We start from the raw sequence: 20526 nt of genomic DNA on the forward strand, positions 1-20526 counted from the left end.
ACAAGAGTATTTATTAGACGTAATCACTTAGTTCGTCCGAAGGGCATGGATTCCATTGGAGTGGAAAATTGCCAAGTTTATGCTTTTGCTTAAAAATCCGGGTTACGGTTATGTGCCACAGTATTAGGCCTATAGCGTTAACTTCAAATTTCGTAAAATTGATCGAGACAGTTATAAAAATACGTGTGATACATTTCCCTAATGAGCGATCAATCCTGAGTCCGAAACAAATTGGTTTCAGATCAGAGTGTTCAATATGGCAGACTCACAGTGACCTCAAAGCTGTACGCGGCATTAATCACTGTATAGGCATCTCAAAAGTATATGATAGTGTTCAGCATGTGATCAGGTAACCAGCTTCAGCCTCAAATAGCAAGGTGCACTACCGCTTGCTTTATCACAAAGATTTTACATTTTCTATTCTTTCTTGGCATTTGTATTAATCCCCATGGTCTTTGTTCCCATCCTTTGCATCCAATTTGGCATCTCTGTTTCTCTCATTTTTTTTACTCCTGGTTGCCTGCCTGCACTTTGAGTCACCCTGCACTTGGTCGCCAACGTTCTTGACCGCTTCCTCCATTCCGTGTCCACGCGAGGTAGAGATATCTGTGCATTTACCCGGCCATATCACTTAATATTTATTTTTATTATTCACAAATTCTTCAGTTTTCTTACAAACAAAAAGGGTCAGGACTAAAAGTGCTAACATGCGCCTGAATGAGGCCCTGACTCTCGTACGATCTGTCCTCCTGCGAAGCAAGCAACAGGAGAACGCAAGAGGAAGGAGAAACGGCCAGGGGGCGGGGAATCGGACAACAAGGAATTCACGAGGCAAAATTAATAAAAAGTATGATGCACTGTGATCTAGGAAAGCAAAGCAGAACGATGTAGAAATGGCACCAGGCGTTTGCGCCGTCATGCGATAAAAGCCGCATGTCCACATACCTACACCAGGCATAAATAACGCCCTGTCGCGGGCCAGTCTCGCTGCAGCCGACCTTCTTCATCCATCGCACGCTTGAGAGCAGCACAACAACAGCGCGCAATCGGCCCATCACATGGTATTTTTTCATATTTCGTGGGCTTTCTTTGGGACGCGGAAGAAAGGACCACATGAGATATATCGTGTTGGAAACAATTTATTGAGAGGTTTCTCAAGGTGCTCTACAACTTTGCGTATCACGCTTGGGGTTTGCAGCCAATACCTAAAAAGTTGAATAATTAAATATAAGTAATCCGTTGGTTAGGGGAAAACAAAGACACTCTGGACCAGTGCCAAGATTATGCATTCGGTTCACTCGCGTCCGGAGTACCTTTCATTTTTAAAACTTCAGCTCACGTTATGTGACACAACCTATATATATGCGTGTGTGTGTGTGTACACACATACTATAGAGAAAGAGAAAGAAGAGACAGGACACTCGAACGATATGAGCATATAAGCCAAACAGAATGCTTAGATTATCTGAATCGAAATCTCACAGTCATGAAAGAGCGACATTTGCGGATAAGAAAAGTAACAGAAAAAGACCGTCGGTGATAGTCACGCGTCTGGGACGACGTGCTGGTTGCCCCAGTCGTAGAGAGTCCTGCCGATGGCGTTTACCGTGAGCAGCACCATGCCGACGAGCACCATCTTCAGCACTATGCCGAGCACCAACTGGGCACAACAAAGCAGGGGCACGTGTGTTACAAGGACATTCACGTGACTCGAATGACCAAAGTGCCGGTGCCTGCTGCTATGCTTTACCATGCATGATGGCTTTCACTTCGACGCACGGTAGGAAATTGGGAGCGCGGATCTCTCTCGGCTGCTTTTACCGCTGCGAGGAGGTGTGCTCGCGCCGCCTCGCCACGATGGCCTACTTTGCCCGAAGGGCCCTTTTCTCGCGCATTCAGCAAGGAAAGCCCGATCGACCGCTGCGAGCTCTGCTGCTGCTGTGCATGCGTCGTGCACCGGCGAGATCAATAGTGTACGTAGATAGCAAATTATTTAGCACCGCACCGTGAACAACGCCCCGTCCTTCTTTTACTGTGTCTTTTACTGCGCGTTGCAGCTATCGTGGGCGAGACTCACCGTGGTGGCGTAGTGGTTTTGGTGTTGCGCGGCTAAGCCCGAGGTTGCGGGGTCGGATCCCGGCCCCGGCGGCTGCATTTCGATGGGGGCGAAATTCAAAAGAACACTCGCGTACTGTGCATTGAGTGCGCGTTAAAGAACCCCAGGTAATTTAGCCCACCATACGGCGTGCCTCATAATCATATCGGGGTTTTGGCACGTGAAGCCCCAGAATTAAATTTTATCATAGGTGAAATCGGTAGCACAGCAAGGCACCCTGGGAAGCTGCTCTCGTGCGCTAATCACGAGCTGGTAGCAATGCCCGCAGCGCCACGGGATGCAGTGACACCCAAGTTTAACACCGCGCTCATCGAACCTCTCTTCAAAAAGGTTCCCTTCCGTTTACAGGGACCGCCAGGCGGCCAGAACGCGCCATCAATATTGGCAGAAAATGCACGAACATAATTTAGAGCGGCAAATTCGAACTTGCAGTTCGTGCTTTCAATAGGAATTCTAATTTTTAATCGGCACACGAAGTCGCGGGAAACGATGAATCTGGACGCTCTGCGGTGAAACATAATTGGTAGTAGCGTTGCAGGCCTGCTGCCTGACATGCAGATTACTGTGTCTGTAAGTCGGCAGTGCGGCAAACGTATTGTTTCGAAATGCGTTCTCTGTATTTCATAAGCCAACACACTTTGCTCTCTGCGTATTACGAATCTAAGGAAAGTTGACGCTTACAGGCGCTTCCTTCGCGGCAGCGAGGGGGACGGCACAACCATGGCGTCGCCCCCCCACCCCTCCCGACTGCACGGCGCCGCACATTGCACCATCTCGCGCGCTGTTTTGTATGTATCTAAGGTTTGATGCGAAACAGAATGCTTTGCTCCAGCTTTCCCAGGCTTCCGAAATGAAAAGCTCATGCGGGCAACGGCATCCCGTGTAAAAGCTTCGTTTGGCATGGCTTGGCTAAAATGTGTCACTACATGTGTTGGAAAGGACACCATAATAGCACGTAGTTACTCTTGCAGAAATAATTGAACCGTACAAAAAGCATAACCCTAAGTTTGATGAACAGAATAATAACTTTTCACGGCATTAGGGGCGCAATTGCTTCTCACTAACGGCGGTGTATACAACCGCTATCGCACTCACGTATATTACACCTTTTTCAGCACGTATACGACTGCATAAGTACGAACACGACCACAGATAGAAGTATTCTGATAAAATATGTTCCACAGCGCCATCTGCCTTACCATTGCAGGATTGATCCTCTGACCGCTAAGCTTTCAGATTGCAATAAAAATAACAAATAAATAGAATGGATAGCATAAACAATTGGTTGTCGGTCGCTTTAAAGGGCGTATGAACTCGCGGGAATTCGTAGCAATGTATTTGCGGATGTTGTACCGGAAAATTTCAGAACCCTCCCCCCCCCCCCCCCCGCCCCGAGAAAAAAATATTACTAGCCAGCAAACGCGCTCGCAGGAAGCAAACATTTGAAGGCAACTCATATAGTTACGAAGGGCTGTGACGAAATAATTTTATTTACAGGAGATGGACGATGATCGTAGCGTGATCGTAGCGCAGTCCGGCCTCTCAAACTCTTCGTTCTCCTCATCTACCCAGCTTTCCTTTGTACCTGCCTTTCGTATCCGTTACACTTCCCCGCAAGCAGACGAAGCCCGTGGGGCGAGTCAGGCTGGACAAGCAGGGTAGAAAGGCTACAGGCGAGCAATATGAGTCAGCTGACGTCTGCTCGATCGCCGACCATTGCACAGGAGGCGAGCTATTACGTAAGAGAGTTCGCTCAGGCGGTCCACAACTACAAATGGGCCTGAATATTGTTACAAGAGCGTTTAGCACAATCCATGCATGCGTTGCGGTGTCCAAAGAATGACCAAGTCACCTTTTTCGAACTACACTTGTACGTGACGGTCGTCTTATCGTTCTTTCGAACGAATTTGCGACGCCAGAGTACGAAGACGAGCTATTCGACAGGGTTCTTCGGTGAGACAGAATGTGTTCGATACAGAATCGTCATTGTGCAGAACGAAGAGTAAGAAAGTGTCCAGGGGGCTTCGCGGTAACCTTGCATAGAGGAGATAAAATGGGCTATAGTTCGTGGTTCCGTGTTTCGCCGTGTTGTATGCGTAAGTAATGAAGGGCAGCACGTCGTCCCAGTTCTTATGATCGGAGGAGATCTACGTTGCAAGCATGTTGGTCAGCGTTGTTTTCCCTTTCAACGAGGCCATTGGTCTGTGGATGATACGGCGTGGAATGACGGAACTGTGAAGTGCAAAAACGAGGTAACTCTTCAATGGCATCAGCAGTGAACTGGCGACCACAGTCGCTGATGATGACACGAGGTGGGCCGTGACGAAGAACCATGAAATGCAGCAGGAAAACCGCCACGTAAGCAGCGGTGGAAGAGGGTATGGCTGCAGCTTCTGCATACCGTGTAAGATGGTTCACGCAGACAATTATCCAACGGTTCGTGTTGTTAGATAACGGGAATGGACCCGAAAGGTCAATGCATACTTGCTCAATGTCAATGTCAGTGTCAATGGCCGAAGGTGACCAGACCTACGGCGGTCGGTCGCTTGTGACGTTGGTACGTTTCACAACTAGCACATAGCACTTGGTTGTTTCGTACATCTTGGGCCAGTAAAAGCGCTCTTGCGTGTAGTGTAGCGTTCGTACGAAGCCGAAATGGTCGGATGTGGCATCGTCATGCATGGCGCGTAGAACGTCGAAGCGGAGACTCTTGGGGACAACAAGCAGAAAATGCACTCCACGCACGGAGTAATTAGTTTTCTAGAGCAACTTATCACGGACATTAAAGCGACCGCTGCCGTGAGAAGTACGGGCGGCGACAAAAGGCGGATCGAGGGTAAGATCATTTTGATGTTCTCACTGAAAGTTTGCCGGGTCAGGGAACGTAGAAGTAAGAGCAGCGAGACAGTCGTCAAAATTCTCAGCATTGCATTCGGTAGTCGCAAGAGGAATCTGAGAGAGGCAGTCTGCGTCAGCGTGACGACGGCCACTCTTGTATGACACCACAAAGTCGTATTCCTAGAGGCGCAGCGCCCAACGTGCGAGGCGACCAGCGGTATCACGCAAACCGACCAGCCAGCATAAAGAATGATGGTCAGTGATAAACTTGAATGGTATACCGTAAAGGTAACACCGAAACTTCTGTACGGCGAAAACAGCTGTCAGGCAGTCCTGTTCCGCAAGCGTATAATTGCGTACAGATTTGCTCAGGCAACGGCTGGCACATGCGACATGTTCTGCGCCACTGTGAGCATCAGTGTGAACTTCAGTTGAGAGAATGATGCGTCACATTCTGGTCTCCCTTTGAAGGTCGCATCTTGTCGCAAAATACTTGTCAACGGGTAAACGATGTCGGTAAACCGGGGAACAAAATGACGAGAATACGAACATAAGGCAATGAATGAGCGAAGTTCTCGTGTTGACTGGTGTTGAATGCGATGGCTTGAACTTGCTGGCTTGAATGCGATGGCATCGGGGGCGTCTAAGGCCATCCTTATCGACTAAGTGTCCCAGGACCAGTGTTTGACGTTCGCCAAACCGACATTTTTGCAAGTTTAGAACCGGTCTAGCTTTCTCGATGCAGTCGAGAACAAGGCTGAGGTTTTCGTTATGTTCTTCAAACGTGCCGCCAAAGATTACATCATCGAGGTAACACATGCATGCCTCCCACTTTGGACCATGTCCACGAATATTTCGAAGCTGCCAGGAGCATTGCAAAGGCCAAATGGCATAACATTAAATTCGAATAGGCCATCTGGAGTCACGAAAGCGGTCTTTTCCTTGTCAGTAGGGTCCATAGGTATTTGACAATACCCTGATCGGAAATCAATTGTTGAGAAGTAAGAAGCAGAGTGTAAGCAATCAATGACGTCATTGATTCGCGGTAGCGGATAGACGTGCTTCTTTGTCACTGCGTTTAGACGTCTGTAATCCACGAAGAATCTCCAGGAGCCATCTTTTTTTCGTACCAGGATTACTAAGGCTGCGCATGGACTAGACGACTCTTGAACGACACCTTTGTTCAGCATCTCTTTGACTTACTCTGCATTATCTTTGCGCTCGGATGATGACACTCGGTAGGGCTTCTGGCGGATGGGGTGTGCTGAGCCGGTACCTATTCTGTGACGAGCGCGGGACGACGGTAAATGAAGCGGTACATCTCCATGCGTGAAGTCGAATGCCGCACCATGCCTGGCAAGAACCTGTACCACAGTGCTTGCCGTTCCGATGTACAGAGAGCCTTGCTGATTATGTCAAGCATTAGATCTTGAGAATGGCGATTAATGCAAGGAGAGCACGCTGTAGAGACGTCTGCAGTTAGTGCCGCTATTCAGCTACATGTGGCTTCACCGAAGAGAGCGATTTTCATACCACGAGGCAGGACAACCGGCGTGGCGGAACAGTTCAGCGCTCACACTGCGGCGACTTATTTAGTCATGCACACGATAGAGCAGGGCAGAAGTATAGTTTTTAAGCACAGTTTATGCGGAGAGGCCTAACTACAAGGTCAACACAATCAGCGTTAACAGTAGTTGTAGAAACACGAACGGGCATCAGGCACCACGATGGTACAATCACTTCATCAAGAACACTGAATGTGTCTGTGTCCCTGCATTTACCACCCAAGCTTTCTTCGGAATGTGCTGATATAGATAACGTGTTCAACGATATTTCACCACAACCACAGTCCACGGAAGCACCGCATTGTTCAAGAAAATCGATACCAAGAATACATCGTGCGAACAACGAGAAAGAACAAGGAATTCCGACCGAAACACTTTTTCAGCCAACACAACACTCACAGCACAAAAACCAAGGGGATTAAGCTACTCGCCTCCTACTCCACGAATGGGAATATCGTCGTTCCAAGAAAACATAACTTTGTTCTTGAATGCGAGGCTTATCACAGTGGCCCCAGTATAAACTAACGCCGTGGTCGGTATTCCTTCAATCGACACATTCACTTTGTTTTTGAGCATCGCCACAGGCAGGTGTATTTCTTGCGAGGACCGTTCAGCGACCTCACCTCAATTGGCCGCGGATGCTATAGTTTCCCGGTGGCTGTGAGGAAGAACGGCGCCGAGAGGACGGAGAGCGACGGGGACGGTTGTTTGGCGGCGTCAAGCTCCACTCAGATACTGGCGAATCGCTGCGTCTAGTCTCGTACGAGAAGCGGTCATTTGGAAGCAAATCGGGCGTCCACAAGTCATATGAAGTACAAGTTCCGAAGGATGAGAACATCGGTGGTGTCCTTCGTGAATGACGGCCTTGGCGACAATACCGAGCAATATGGCCTGTGGAGCCGTAGTTGTAGTATACGGGAGTGTCGCGGTTCACAGCATCTCCCTCGAAACGAATACTAGGCTGCTGCGGGCGGCGAGAAAGTTCGTTGCAATGTGGATAACGTGTCTCTGCTGCTCGATGAAATACGTTACAATGCTCATAAGTCACGTCGTGGTAGTAGGGTTGGTGCTGTTCTTGTCGCGGCCTGGCAGAAGTCACAGGTCCTCGGGGGTAAAAATGCGGCTGTTCTCGTTGTGGCCGTGCGTCATAAGTAGGGCCTCTGTCGTAGAGACGTGACTGCTGTAGGGGCGCGAGTTCATAATCCTCAATGACCCTCGCAGCAGGATACGGGGAGAAGGATGCCACGTTTAGCTCGAAATCTGGTGGTAGGTGGAAGCTATGGGTGCCTGGATGTGTCACTTGCGTGTGCAGGCTGAACTCTTCCTGAACTATTTGTTGGATTGTTGATGCAAGATCGAAGGGCTGGCTGCTATCTAGGCTTGCAACTGTCCTCACATTGGTTAGCCTGCCAAACTTCGGCGTGATGCGCCTCGTCTTCAGTAGCTCGAAAGTGCGACAGTGCCGAATGATGTCGGCGACGGAAGCCAGGATGTCTTTTGCGATAACTGTAACCATCTTCTGCAGTTCCTTTTAGGATGTGCCCAACTTCATCTTCCTCAGACATTCCAGAGTCCACCATCCTACACAGTTTTATTACTGCCTCAATGCAGGTCGTGCAGGTTTCGAGTGGCACTTGCGCGCGTTGCAGTAGCGCCTGTTCTGCCCTTTTCTTTTTCGTCGCGGAGTCCGAGAATCGTTTTTTGATTTCCAAAACAAATCTGCCCCATGTTGTGAATGTTTCTTCGTGATTGTTGACCCACACCAACGGAGTATCCGTTAGAAAAAACATGACGTTTGAAAGCTGAGAAGCGCTGTTCCGCTTTTTGGCGGCACTCACTCGGTGATAATGAATGAACCATTCCTCAACGTCTTCGCCCGATCTTCCGGCGAAGGGACGCGCATCTCTCAGTTGTTGAACGGAACAGGTCAGCGCAGCAGTTGGAATGGGCCGTTGTACGTCTGCGTCGTGGGTCATATGCAACTCCGGTGGATTCGGTGAGAGTCCAGCAAGGCGACGGCTCCGTCGAAAAACTTGTGGCTCAGCCTCCGTCTTCGGGTATCGATTACCCCGCACCTTCCACCACAACTATTACCAAGAGTTGTGAAGAAATTGTTCTATTTACAGGAGATGGACGATGATCGTAGCGTGATGGTAGCGCAGTCCGGCTTCTCAAGCTCTTCGTTCTCCTTGTCTACTTTTCTTTCTTTTGTACGTGCGTTTCGTATCCGTTACATTATATAACCTACCTCGTTAAAAGAAAAAAAATCTAACTCGAGTACGTTCTTGCTCTCCTGCATTGTCTTTCTTTTTTTTCTAGCGCTAGTATACGTGCTTTCAGTAGCGCGTTCATTCTTCGCTTGGAAGAGACCCTTCATTTGGCGGCTGGCAGCACATTCGTTTTTCAGTCGCATGCACGCGATATTTTGTACTTATTTACAATTATTCGAAATCCTTGGCAGTAAAAAATCAGTGATCGCGCACAAACTGCGCAGCAACGCCACGACACGTTTTATTTTCCTGTTTCTTTAAAGCATCCCTACACACACAAAAAAGACCAGCTATATTTCATCAAAACTAGGACAGAAAGTGGGCGGGCACGGAGCTCTAATAATCGTGGCCTGGAGGCGGAGCATGGATCTTGCCAACAGATCGTCCGAGATCCCATTGGCCGAGTATAGCGGGATATTGTGTTCCCGCAGTGACAAGTCGACATTTCAGCGTTTACATACGCATCAAGGCCAGCTGGGCAGGGTTTGTACGTACGAGTCGGACGAAGGGCACGCGTCCGATATCGTGCATGACCACCATGGGGATGGAGATGGGCATGATGACATTGCTGGATGCACCCACAACCACCGGGATGGCGTAGTACATCGGGTACATGTTCTTGCTCTCCGCCTGCGAAGCGAAGCATGTGCGCATGCAGCGAGACCGAAGCTTGCAGGCGGGCGCCATATTCTGTCATTGGCTCGTACGAAGCCAAGCCCCGCCGCAGTGACCACTCGGCGGTACAGAAGGTAGGAAACAATTCTTACAAAATATGGCCCCGGCTGTAGTAGCAAGCCTGCAACCAACGCCTGCAACTTGAATCAAAACGCCGAGTGTGCGTCGTCTTAACTGCATTGGGTCGCTATGAAGGAACTTCCTGCCTCGTTGAGTACCCAGTGCGCGCGTATATCATGCTCCGCTGTCGCTGCGAGGGACGAGTACCTGGCATGAGACCAAGCATAAATCAGCATTCGCCGCCACATATGCAGCAGTCTCGACTAGGCCGTGGCGGACCATGGGTGCAGAATACTAAAAAAAAGCTCGAAATCCGTAAAACCTCCGCCGCTACGCGCACAAACTTTCTACGAGCTGCTGATATAACGCGACAGCGGCACGTGCTCGCTTCTGCAAAAGAAAGAAAAAAAGAAAGGATAACATGGACGAATTAAAAAAAGTGCAAAATAAAAGAAAGAAATACAAAAAAAGCAAGCAAGCAAGAGAGCGGACAAACAAAGAAACAAAGAAACAAAAATAACAGTGAATTCGCTTTCGACTGCAGCAAGTAAAGTGTGAGATGAGGAAGTTGGACGTTGGGCACAGCTATCAGAAAATACATGACCTCCTGCCAGAAATAGCCAGCAGTTGCTCAGTCGCTGAAATGAACCGCGGTTTATTTTGCGGGACCACGTCAGCATACTCTCTAAAAGAAATTCGCGGGAAGCCGTACTATAGCTAACGACAGTCATTTATGAACATCTTTTCAGCGTACGTATATGTTGCCGCTGTTCAATTTCCAGCCGCTTAGGCGATGGCGGCAGAAATATCTCGTAGTTGAAGTGTTGAGCCCAAACCGGAGTAGCGCCAAGCGCACTGGTAGGAAATAACACTAATAAGGCAAAAGCACAGCAAGGACTCGGACACAAGAAGCGTACGCCACGAGCGCTGAACTAACAATTGAGCTTTTATTTCTGACGAACCGACATATACAGCTATAACAAAAAGAACTGCATCAAAAACACAAATAAACATTAACGATCTCATTTCTAGATTATTATCATCGATTATAGCATGTGGCCAGATTTATTAACGTACATCTGGGCAGAAACTGAACTTCTTTATTCAGAAGCGCTAGTGAAGGGGTGCTGATGCAGGTGCCTTGTAGCTTTAGGATTGGGAGCCTGGCCTCACAGTTCGGTAGCCTAGAAAGCCATTTGAGCGCTTATTCATTACCTGAAGGCAACAGACTTGGGTGCCTGACTATAGACATTCTGTACCTAACTTAGTGCATGTAAAAGTGCGATATACACTCATGTCTTCTCTCTCTTTCTTTCACTCCCCCTCCCCAAGTGTAGGGTAGCAAACTGGACTTAGTCTGGTTAACTTCCCTGCCTTTCCTTCCTCGCTTCTCTCTCTCTTTCTCACCCTCTTCTAAAACTTCGCGCGTAGTTTTATTATGGTTTCTGCTCTCGTTCATTCGTTTTTTTCAAACTGCGGCACGCAGCCACAGTTCCAACGGAAGGACACATGCACTGAAAAAGCATGTTCTCTGTTCTACTTGTGCTCCCTGACCTGCTCGTTGAAACAGCGGCCTGTTCGTCCTGTTCTAGAAGACAGTGGGGTTCTCAGCGCAGCTAACAAATGTCTGACAGCGCACTGTGCCTATAGTGCAGCCTCAAGCTGCACTAGCTCCATTGCTAGAAAAGACATCCACACCCGCCAATCTTCGAATTATGGGACAGGCAATGTCATATGGAGTAACCGAGACTTCTTTTTTCCCTTGCTCAAACTTCAGTTTCGCAGTTGCCAGCTTTCTTTGTATGCTTCAGCAGGTCGTCCGCAACAGACGATACGAGACGCTTGGGGTACCCCGCATCTACGATTATACTGCAATCTAGTACACTGTACTAGGGTGCATCGATACCTCGTTTCTTTGCAAAGTGTAGTGACACGCCCAGTTGCGCCGCCATATTGTGCCGGACCAAGTAAAGGCGCGCCGTGACGGACAGCGGGAATTCAGCTTCTGCGCTCGCTGACAATGCAAATGTTTGTAATTTTTGCAGTTTGTAAGCTTACATGTATTGTAATATTTAGATCACCTTAAAAATGGACTTGAAACAATTATAGTAGAGCAATACAATTATAGTAGAGCAATGCTACGATAACTTTCAAGCCCTGCAGATAACTATAGTCGTTCTTGCGGCGCGTTCACTTACGCTCACAAATCTGTTTCGAAAACAATGTTGACGCGTATGGTGTATGATTAAGGATTAAGAGGTTGTCGTTCAAAACTACTGACGCAACTTTTGACCGTAACACTATAACTGCGTATTTGCGTGAAAGTTAAGCTATATGACAGAACGAGGTGAATAAGTACGGTAGCGTTACCCATAACCGAAGGTACTGTAGTTACCGAGAAACAAATTGTGCGTGTGAAAAGTAAGATTGATAAAAAGCATGTCGCCGCAAAGAGTCTTACATTAACAGAGGCACACTCTACGAGTGTCGTAAAGCAAGCCCAAAGTTGCGGATTTCATCATGACCGCGGTTGCCAAATTTTGATTGAGGCAAAATGCAAGACCGCTCGAGTACATTAGATAGATAAGACAGGAAGATTTTTTACCACATAGATTTCGATAGGCCGTGGCGACGACATGATAGTGTCCACCTTAGATTTAGGTGCGTGATGAAGAAACCCAGGTGGTTAACACTATTTTGAATCTCCCACTACGCCCAATAATGAGATTGTTTTTGGCATGTAAAACGACAGAATTTATAATTTTTAGTAAGTGAACAGCAAAATCAAGGCACGATGTACGACCTTAAAACGTACACTAATAAATGAACACCGCAGTTGTCGACGTCTAGCCTCAAGAGAAAGGCCGCGGCCATGCGTTCGGCTTGTGAATATTTCATGCGTGTAGTATACAGGGTGTCCTTAACTTGAGCGAAACATTAAACATATGAAAATGCCACGTAGCTGGCAGAACCATGGCAATGTTGTTTGCCGTCGCTTGGAGATACTCAGATTATATTTTTCATTCCACCTAATTAGATAGTTAGTATTGTCAGGAAGATAACGAACGTGAGCGCAGAGTCAGCAGCATCGGCAGCATCAAGCGTGCGGCAGAGGCTCGAGCTAGGGGACTGTGCTCTGTGCATCCTAGAACCGGCTGTGGTTACGAACCTCAATAAATCTCCTTTATAAGTGGTGCAGCCGTGCGGGGTAACGTTCCCCTCTACCATCCTGGAACTCCATTCTCGGACGCTACCCTCTGCCATACTGGACGCCGACCAGCAGACTCATCCATCGCCACCCGTCGCTTGCGCTGGCACCTTTAGCCAGCGCGAGCCTCCCATGTTCAGCGGAACCAACGACAACGACGTTGAAGAGTGGCTGTCGTCCTAGGAACGGGTGAGCGTTCAGAACAAATGGAATGATTCGGACAAGCTGGATTAGGTATCATTCTACCTCGCGGGCGTGGCCAGTCTCTGGTTCAAAAATTATGACAGGGATATCCGAACGTGGTCGACGTTCAAGACGTCGGTTACAGAAATATATCACCGACCCGTCGTCAGGAAACTGCAAGCCGAGCAGCGTTTGCGTATGCGCGCACAGGACATGGGTGAGACATTCACGAGTCATATAGAAGACGTTCTCGATTTGTGCAGGCGCGTAAACGCTGCCATGACGGAAGCGGAAAAGATCAAGCACGTCATGAAGGGAATCGACGATGACGCGTTCCACGTGCTTCTGGTCAAGGACCCGCGCACTGTTGACGACGTTATCAGCTTGTGCCGGAGCTATAATGAATTACGTAAGCTGCGAGCTCTGACAAGGCGACATCCCACACCAAATGCGGCATCACGCTGCAGCCTGACCACCGGCCCCGAACAAGCCTCCGTGATAACTCAAATCAAGTATTTCGTCCGCGAAGAAGTCGCAGGACAGCTATCTCTGGTGTCCGTCACTCAGAAGTCTGCCAGCACTTTGCCATCTCATCTCCGTAACGTGATCCAATAAGAGCTCGCGGAAGCACTGCCGGCTGTTCACCAGTAAGATGCCGTGGCTACACCGGCCACTTATGCGACGGTTGCTGCAATGGCCCCTCACAGTGTGTCCGTTCATCGCTTCCAGAAGCCTGTGCACCACCCTCCCGTCCCCTGGGCCACCACTGCCGTCGCTAACTCGTGGCGTACGACGGACAATCGCCCTATGTGCTTTGCATGTAAGTATCCCGGTCATGTCGCAAGGTTCTGCCACCGCCGATCGCAGGCGTTCGATGACGATCGACGAGCGCCCTATGTGCCGCCTGATCCAAATGCGCCCTTCACCAGCTCGCTTCCAGACTGATCGCCGTCGTCGCTTCGAACGCCTCCGGTCACCCTCCCCACGTCGCCAATCGCTTTCCCCTATGCGTCGACGACCCTAATCTAACGAAGAGGGAAACTAGACGACGCAATCCCAGAGGCAAGAAATGCACAAATGTCGACATGCCGAAGTCCTCCTTTTTTACCTGCCAATGTCATTGATGTGTTTATCGAACAGGTCGCTACAGCCGCCCTCGTCGAAACCGGTGCAGCTATTTCACTTATGAATGCCAGGTTTTGCCGCTTGCTTCGTAAAGTGACGACGTCTCTGTCTGATTGTCGCTTCGAACGGCGAGTGCTCAACCCATTCGCCCTACCGCTGCTTGTACAGCCCGTGTGACCATACGTGACGTTTTATACACGATTGAGTTCATAGTTCTTTCATCGTGCTCACACACCGTTATTCTAGGATGGGATTTTCTCTCACGCCATAATGCCATCATCAATTGCGCTCGGGCTGTGATTGAACTTTGCCACCTTGGTGACCTGGCCTTGGTCGATGCTCAGCCTGCCGCTAAAATTGTCGTGAAAGAAGACACCTGTATTCCCCGTGCTCTTCAGCATTCGTACCAGTCTTGTGTAGTACTATATCCGACAGGACGGTCTTCTTCATGCACTCTCATCACTTTGTTACCCGAAAAGCGCTTCCTTTGCCCTTTGCAGCTCTTCACCTTGCCGCCGGTGTGAGCACAATGTCCATTTACAATCATCTTCCATCGCCGATATCGCTGCTCCGCCGCGAATGCCTTGCTTACGTCGAGTCGGTCGATTCAACACGAATTGTCTCCCCTCGACGAAATGCCTTCTTCTGCCGTCCATGAACTGAGTGCCCTCTCCGTCCCCGACTCAACATGGACTGATCTGTTTAGCCCATTCATCGCCGAAGACCAGACCCATTCGCAGCGATCTCAACTTCTCGCAATCCTTTAGCACTTCCGCCGTTCTTTCGACGTTGCGCAAACAACTCTTGGCCGTGCATCGACGGTCGAGCATCACATAGACACTGGCTCTCACTCACCGCTGCGACAAACCATATCGCGTCTCCGCTACGGAACGTCGCGTCATTGCAGACCAGGTCGATGACATGCTCCGTCCAGGCGTCATTCAACCTTCACAGAGCCCATGGGCCTCTCGTCTGGTACTCGTCACAAAGAAAGACGGTTCCATACGCTTCTGTGTTGATTTTCGACGGTTGAACAAGATCACGCTGAAGGACGTCTACCCATTAGCACGCATCGATGATGCTCTGGACTGCTTGCAGGGAGCTGACTTCGTTTCTTCGCTGGATTTGCGGTCAGGCTACTGGCAGGTTCTGATGGCAGAGGCCGATCGCCCGAAAACTGCCTTTGTCACACCTGACGGCTTGTATGAAATCACCGTCATGCCTTTCAGAGTTTGCAACGCACCTGCTACGTTCGAAAGAATGATGGATACTGTTCTGCATGGCCTCAAATGGAAAATCTGTCTTTGCTATCTTGACGACATTGTGGTGTTCGCCCCTGGTTTCGCAACGCACTTGCTCCGCCTCCAGCACGTACTCACTTTCTTGACCAACGCTGGGTTGCAACTTAACATGAAGAAGTTTCAATTTGCTGTTCGTCAGCTCACACTTTTAGGCCAAGTCGTGTCAAAGGAGGGCATTCGCCCGAATCCCCAGAAACTACGTGCTGTTACTGCGTTCCCAAAACCTACCACTATGAGAGCTACGCAGTTCTACGGCCTCTGCTCTTACTTCCAGCAATGCGCTCGAAACTTTGCGTCAATTATATTGCCTCTCACGCGGTTCCTTGGTGGCGCTAGAGATCTCTCATCATTGTTTTCCAGAGTGTGACGCCGCCTTCACAACCTTGCGCCATCTTCTCATGATGCCATCAATTCTTCCCCATTTTGACCCTCAAGCGCCAATCGAAATCCATACCGATGCAGGCGGTGTTGGTACAGCGTCAACTCGGCCACACAAAATGCGTCGTCGCACACGCGAGTTGCACGTTAACCAAGGCGGATACCAATTACAGCGTAACAGAAAAGGAGTGTTTGGTCATTGTGTGGGCGCTTGGCAAGTTTGGCCCATATCTATACGGCTGAGCTTTTGACGCAGTGACCGACCACCACGCACCATGTTGGCTGTCCACGCTAAAGACCCATCGGGCCGTCTTGCCCGCTGGACATTGCGAATTCAAGAATATGACATCCGCGTGGTTTTGGCCTCGAGCTCCACCACTGGAAAAGCTGGCGCCACCATCGGCGTGACGTGCTAGGAGGGATCACGTGGACATAGCGGCTGCGTCGGCTGCTTCGGGCGCGCCGAAGCGAGCTGAAGACGAGTTTAAATTCTCTCGTACGCTGCGGTCCTCATTTAGTGGCGAAATTTCCCCGCTTCGGGTGTCTCCTTTACAACGCTTGAAAGCACTACAATAGGTAGTGGCTGCCCTTGAAGGCGCGCGACATGGTAAGCTACTGCTCGGTGCCGCAGGGCCGGACGCACGTAACGGAGGCCGTTGTCAGCCTTATTCACACGTAGCCGCAGGACAAGAAGCTGCGTGAAGCTTGGCTACAACAGTCATCGGCTACAACTCGGGTATGCAGCAAGCACAGACGCGAGGAAGATTTCTGCTACGGCGCCCGGTCTGCGATGTTCTGAAAAAACGCACTGAGACGCTCGCCCGACTAATGTCATGACGGTTTGGTCTATGAACTTGTCGGTGCTATAGATACTGGCAAGTTCAGTGGAGTGGAAAGGCAGCGGTAAGAAGCACATTTTAAAAAAGCATGGCATATGATCATGTTTGTTAAGAATTAATGCACTGGATTACAAAAAAGGAGCAGCGGAAAATTGCACCCTGAGAACATCGATAAACATACAGTGCGACGCAACACGAGAAAAAATATTGAAAGGTCAAAGAATTTAGAAGAATAAAAGATTGAATCGTCGCGACGGCACATCACAGTCCCCGTAGGCATCGAAGTCTCTACAATGAAATTATTCTTGAACAGCTCTGATAGCGCCTACGCAACAATGGTTGCTTGTATACTGTCAAATGCTCGTATGCTGCGGGCTGAAGCTCATGGCACGGTGCGAAAACGCGCGCGCGGAGAAAGCGAAACAGTGCGCGGACAAGCATGCAGACACGCAGTTGGTCGCTGCGAATCTGCGCGATCGCTGCATTGAGGCTTCGTTCTATACACTCCATTTAGTTATACAAACTCTATAAGAAGATATTTCACATAGTTTCATCTCAGCGTTTACCTACCTTTCACGCAAGAAGCCGGTTCGGGAGACTCCATCGCGGCGACCGCGCACAGTGGCGTTCACTGTACGTATTCGGTAAAGAGATAGCGTCTGTAAACGATTGTGTGCTTTCAGTTTGCCCAAGATTATTATTTAGACAGTAAGAAACTTCTCTCGTTTAGAAAGTACTTACAGAAATGTCCGGGAGAGCTCGCGCGTGGTGTTTTCAGTGAGCGCTGATAGCAAAACCTATGAGGAGCGCGCCACGTGATCCCTCATACTACGCCAGCGAGGCGCTTCCGATAGATGGCGACTCCGTAACTCCTCGCCGCCATTACCGTTCCGGATGAAAGCACTCCGACGCTGACGCGCTATCCCGATCACCGCTTCCCCCGAAAGCCAGTCACGATTCCTCCTGCGAGTGCACATTGTCCTCTCTGGACTTTGACACTATCGCTGCTGCCCAGCGGAATGATCCCTGGACTGCATCTGTGTTCGACCTTCTCTCGGATACGTCGAAAATTCCAGCGTCACGAACGCTTCGGCGCCACGTTCATCATTTTGCGATTCGAGACCAGCTACTGTATCGACGCAAGTATGCCCCAGAGGGACGCACCTGGTTACTTGTAATTCCGAGAATCTTGCCATCAGAGCTCTGCTTCTCGTTCCACGTCGACCCTCAGTGTGGCCACGTGGGAGTCTTCAAGACCTACAAGTGACTTGGACACCGCTATTACTGGCGGGGAATGTACAATTTTGTTCGAAACTTCGTCCACTTGTCATGAGTGCCACCACCGCAAAGCGCCACTGCACAACTCCGCCGGTGAACTCTAGCCTTTACAATGCCCATCCCGACCCTTTGATTGCGTGGGCATAGATCTCTACGGGCCACTTCCGTTGACTCCTACCGACAAGTGGATAATCATTGCGGTAGACCACTTAACACGTTAATCGGAGACTGCTACTCTACCAAATGCTACAACGCAGGAGGTCGCCAGTTGCATACTACGCCGTTTTCTCCTTCGTCATGGAGGTTCACGTTGACATTTTATCGACAGTGGCCGCACCTTCTTATCCGAAGTCACCGAACAACTCATTGCTGAATGCGCTATTATTCATCGTAAATGCACTGCTTATCAGCCGCAGACTAACGGTACCACGGAACGCTTTAATCGAACCCTTGGTGACATGCTCGCCATGTATGTCTCACCTGATCACTCTAATTGGTACCCAGTTCTTTCGTTTGTCACCTACGCCTACAACACCGTGACTCAGGCCACTACCGGATTCTCACCCTTTTACCATCTTCACGGCCGTCATCCTTCGTACACAATCGACACCATTCTGCCCTACCGGCCGGTCCCAACCGAATGCCTACCGATCTCGGAAGCCGCCAGACACGCCGAAGAATGTCGCCAGCTGGCCCGCCGATTCACTTCGGACGACCAGAACCGTCAAAAAGCAGTTCACGACGCCCAGAACTCGACTCCCGCTTTTCTCCCCGGCGCCCTCGTCTGGTTGTTTGTGGCACACCGCATGCCTGGGCTCGTTTCAAAACTCCTTCCGAAGTACGACGGGCCATACTGCGTTCTTTACCCTTAACATCACCCGTTAATTACTTGGTTCAGCCGTTAAACACCACCGTCCCACATGCGACGTCGTAACCGCAAAGTCGTTCACGTTCAGCGTCTCAAGCCATATCACTATTCTACCATCCTTCCAGAAAACTAAGGTGCCAGGATGGCTCCTCTATTTTCGCGGGGCCATTGTAAGGAAGGCAACGAACGTGAGTGCAGAGTCAGCAGCATCGGCAGCATCAAGCGCGCGGCACAGGCTCGAGCTATGGGACTGTGCTCGGTGCATCCTAGAAGCGGCTGTCGTTACGAACCTCAATAAATATTCTTTATAGTATTATTTAATTATTAAACTTCTCAAATATCATAGTTAGATTAAGAGTGCCAAGGAGAGAATTGTGGAGCAACATGAAAAACAACCGATAGAGCTGTCTGTTGTTCGATAAAAGTGTTTTTCCGAGTGCGAAAGAAGCCCGCAAACACACGCAAGATTGCCGCACGACTGGCCACTCGAGGCACTTTGCGTGTATTCGTGGGCTTCTTTGACACCTGGAAAAACACTTTCATGTAGCTCGTATCGAGCAACAGAAAGTTGTATCGGGAATTCTTCATGTTGCTTTACAATTTTCTCATTGACAGTTTTTCGTTAAATATAATATTTGAGAAGTTCATTAACTAATTAAGACTTCTTATATAATTAGGAGGAATTAAAAAAAATCTTAGTATCTTCAAACGATGGCAAACAACATTACCTAGGTTCTGTCCGACTATGTGGCATTGCATATATTTAATCTTTGGCTCAAGTTACGTGGGACACCCTGTATAGCATAGCATTTCCTGCCTACCTAGTGACTAAATGCTATACTGAAACGCACATTTGCCTTACATTTTGTTATGCAACGACCTAGAGTTGAGCACTGCAGCAATGTCAGAAAGAGCAGCAGAGTGACACATCTCACAAAAAAAGACAAAGAAAGTGGGGGCTGAGCGGGTGAAGCTCATTGCCAATAGTTACAGCTGTCACGTGGGTAAAACCACAAGAGGACAGCCTGGAAATAACTGAGCCACATGAGGCCTTGATGATGATGATGATGATTTATTCGGATCCATTTGAAACGGGGTGGTGACAGATGTTCACCTAGCCTGCTTTACTTAATCAGATATGCTAGACATATTTTCGATTAAGCATTTTTGTATGTATATCCTTAATCTTTTTTATCTTTTTCAAAACTTCCCTGTCTACCGTGCACCGCTACCTACGCGTGCAACGTATCCGGTCGTATCAATCTCTTTCCTGCTTCCTTATTCTACCAATACTCTAAAGGTCTCTTGCTTATCTCGACTGCTGACCGGTTGATGCTTCCGTCCATTTTAAATCCAAGCGCTCTTGGAAGGTATGCGTCACCTACGGGTCTCACTGGCTCAATCTCTCCGCATTCCAGTAGGATATGCTGGGTGGTCTACGAATTTTCGCTGCAGCATACACTTGCCTCATCTATTTGGGAATATTTGCTCCGGTACGTTTTTTGCCATTAGGCAACCATTTCGACCCCCAAATAGCGAGGAACTTCGTGTTGTCTTACAGATTCTCCCTTCTTTCTTCATATTATTCTAAATCTCCAGGGTATTTAAAACACGTAAGCAGCGACCTCTTTGCAGTAGATACTTTTTTTGGTTGGGTGGTGCAAGGCGTTTACCAATCAAGGCCCGCCAATGGTTTACCTCTTTCGAACACCAGCACCTCTGCCTTATTCTTTGCGCGTGAACAGAAGAGGCAATGCGCACATGAAACTGAATTGACGGAGATGCGGCGACTTGGTGCAATAGGCATCATCGACACGAAGAG

The 20526-nt window shown here is 49.1% G+C and overlaps 1 protein-coding gene across 5 annotated transcripts in view; it reads right to left on the reverse strand.

Moving 5' to 3' along the window:
• Positions 1 to 1428: 1428 nt before the first annotated feature.
• Positions 1429 to 20526, reverse strand: part of LOC135897326 (uncharacterized) — a 334910-nt gene continuing 315812 nt past the window's right edge. For 3 of the 5 annotated variants that reach the window (XM_065425932.1, XM_065425935.1, XM_065425931.1), the window contains 3 exons: positions 9285 to 9419; positions 2078 to 2149; positions 1429 to 1660 (listed from right to left, as the gene is read on the reverse strand). In XM_065425932.1, coding sequence (XP_065282004.1) covers positions 1544 to 1660; positions 2078 to 2149; positions 9285 to 9419 — 324 coding nt within the window. In that variant the 3' untranslated portion in view covers positions 1429 to 1543. The remainder of the gene's footprint in view (positions 1661 to 2077; positions 2150 to 9284; positions 9420 to 20526) is intronic. The other 2 variants (XM_065425933.1, XM_065425936.1) reach the window with 2 other exon arrangements.

The sequence above is a fragment of the Dermacentor albipictus genome, chromosome 2 (genome assembly GCF_038994185.2).
Source record: "Dermacentor albipictus isolate Rhodes 1998 colony chromosome 2, USDA_Dalb.pri_finalv2, whole genome shotgun sequence".
NCBI lineage: Eukaryota > Metazoa > Arthropoda > Arachnida > Ixodida > Ixodidae > Dermacentor > Dermacentor albipictus.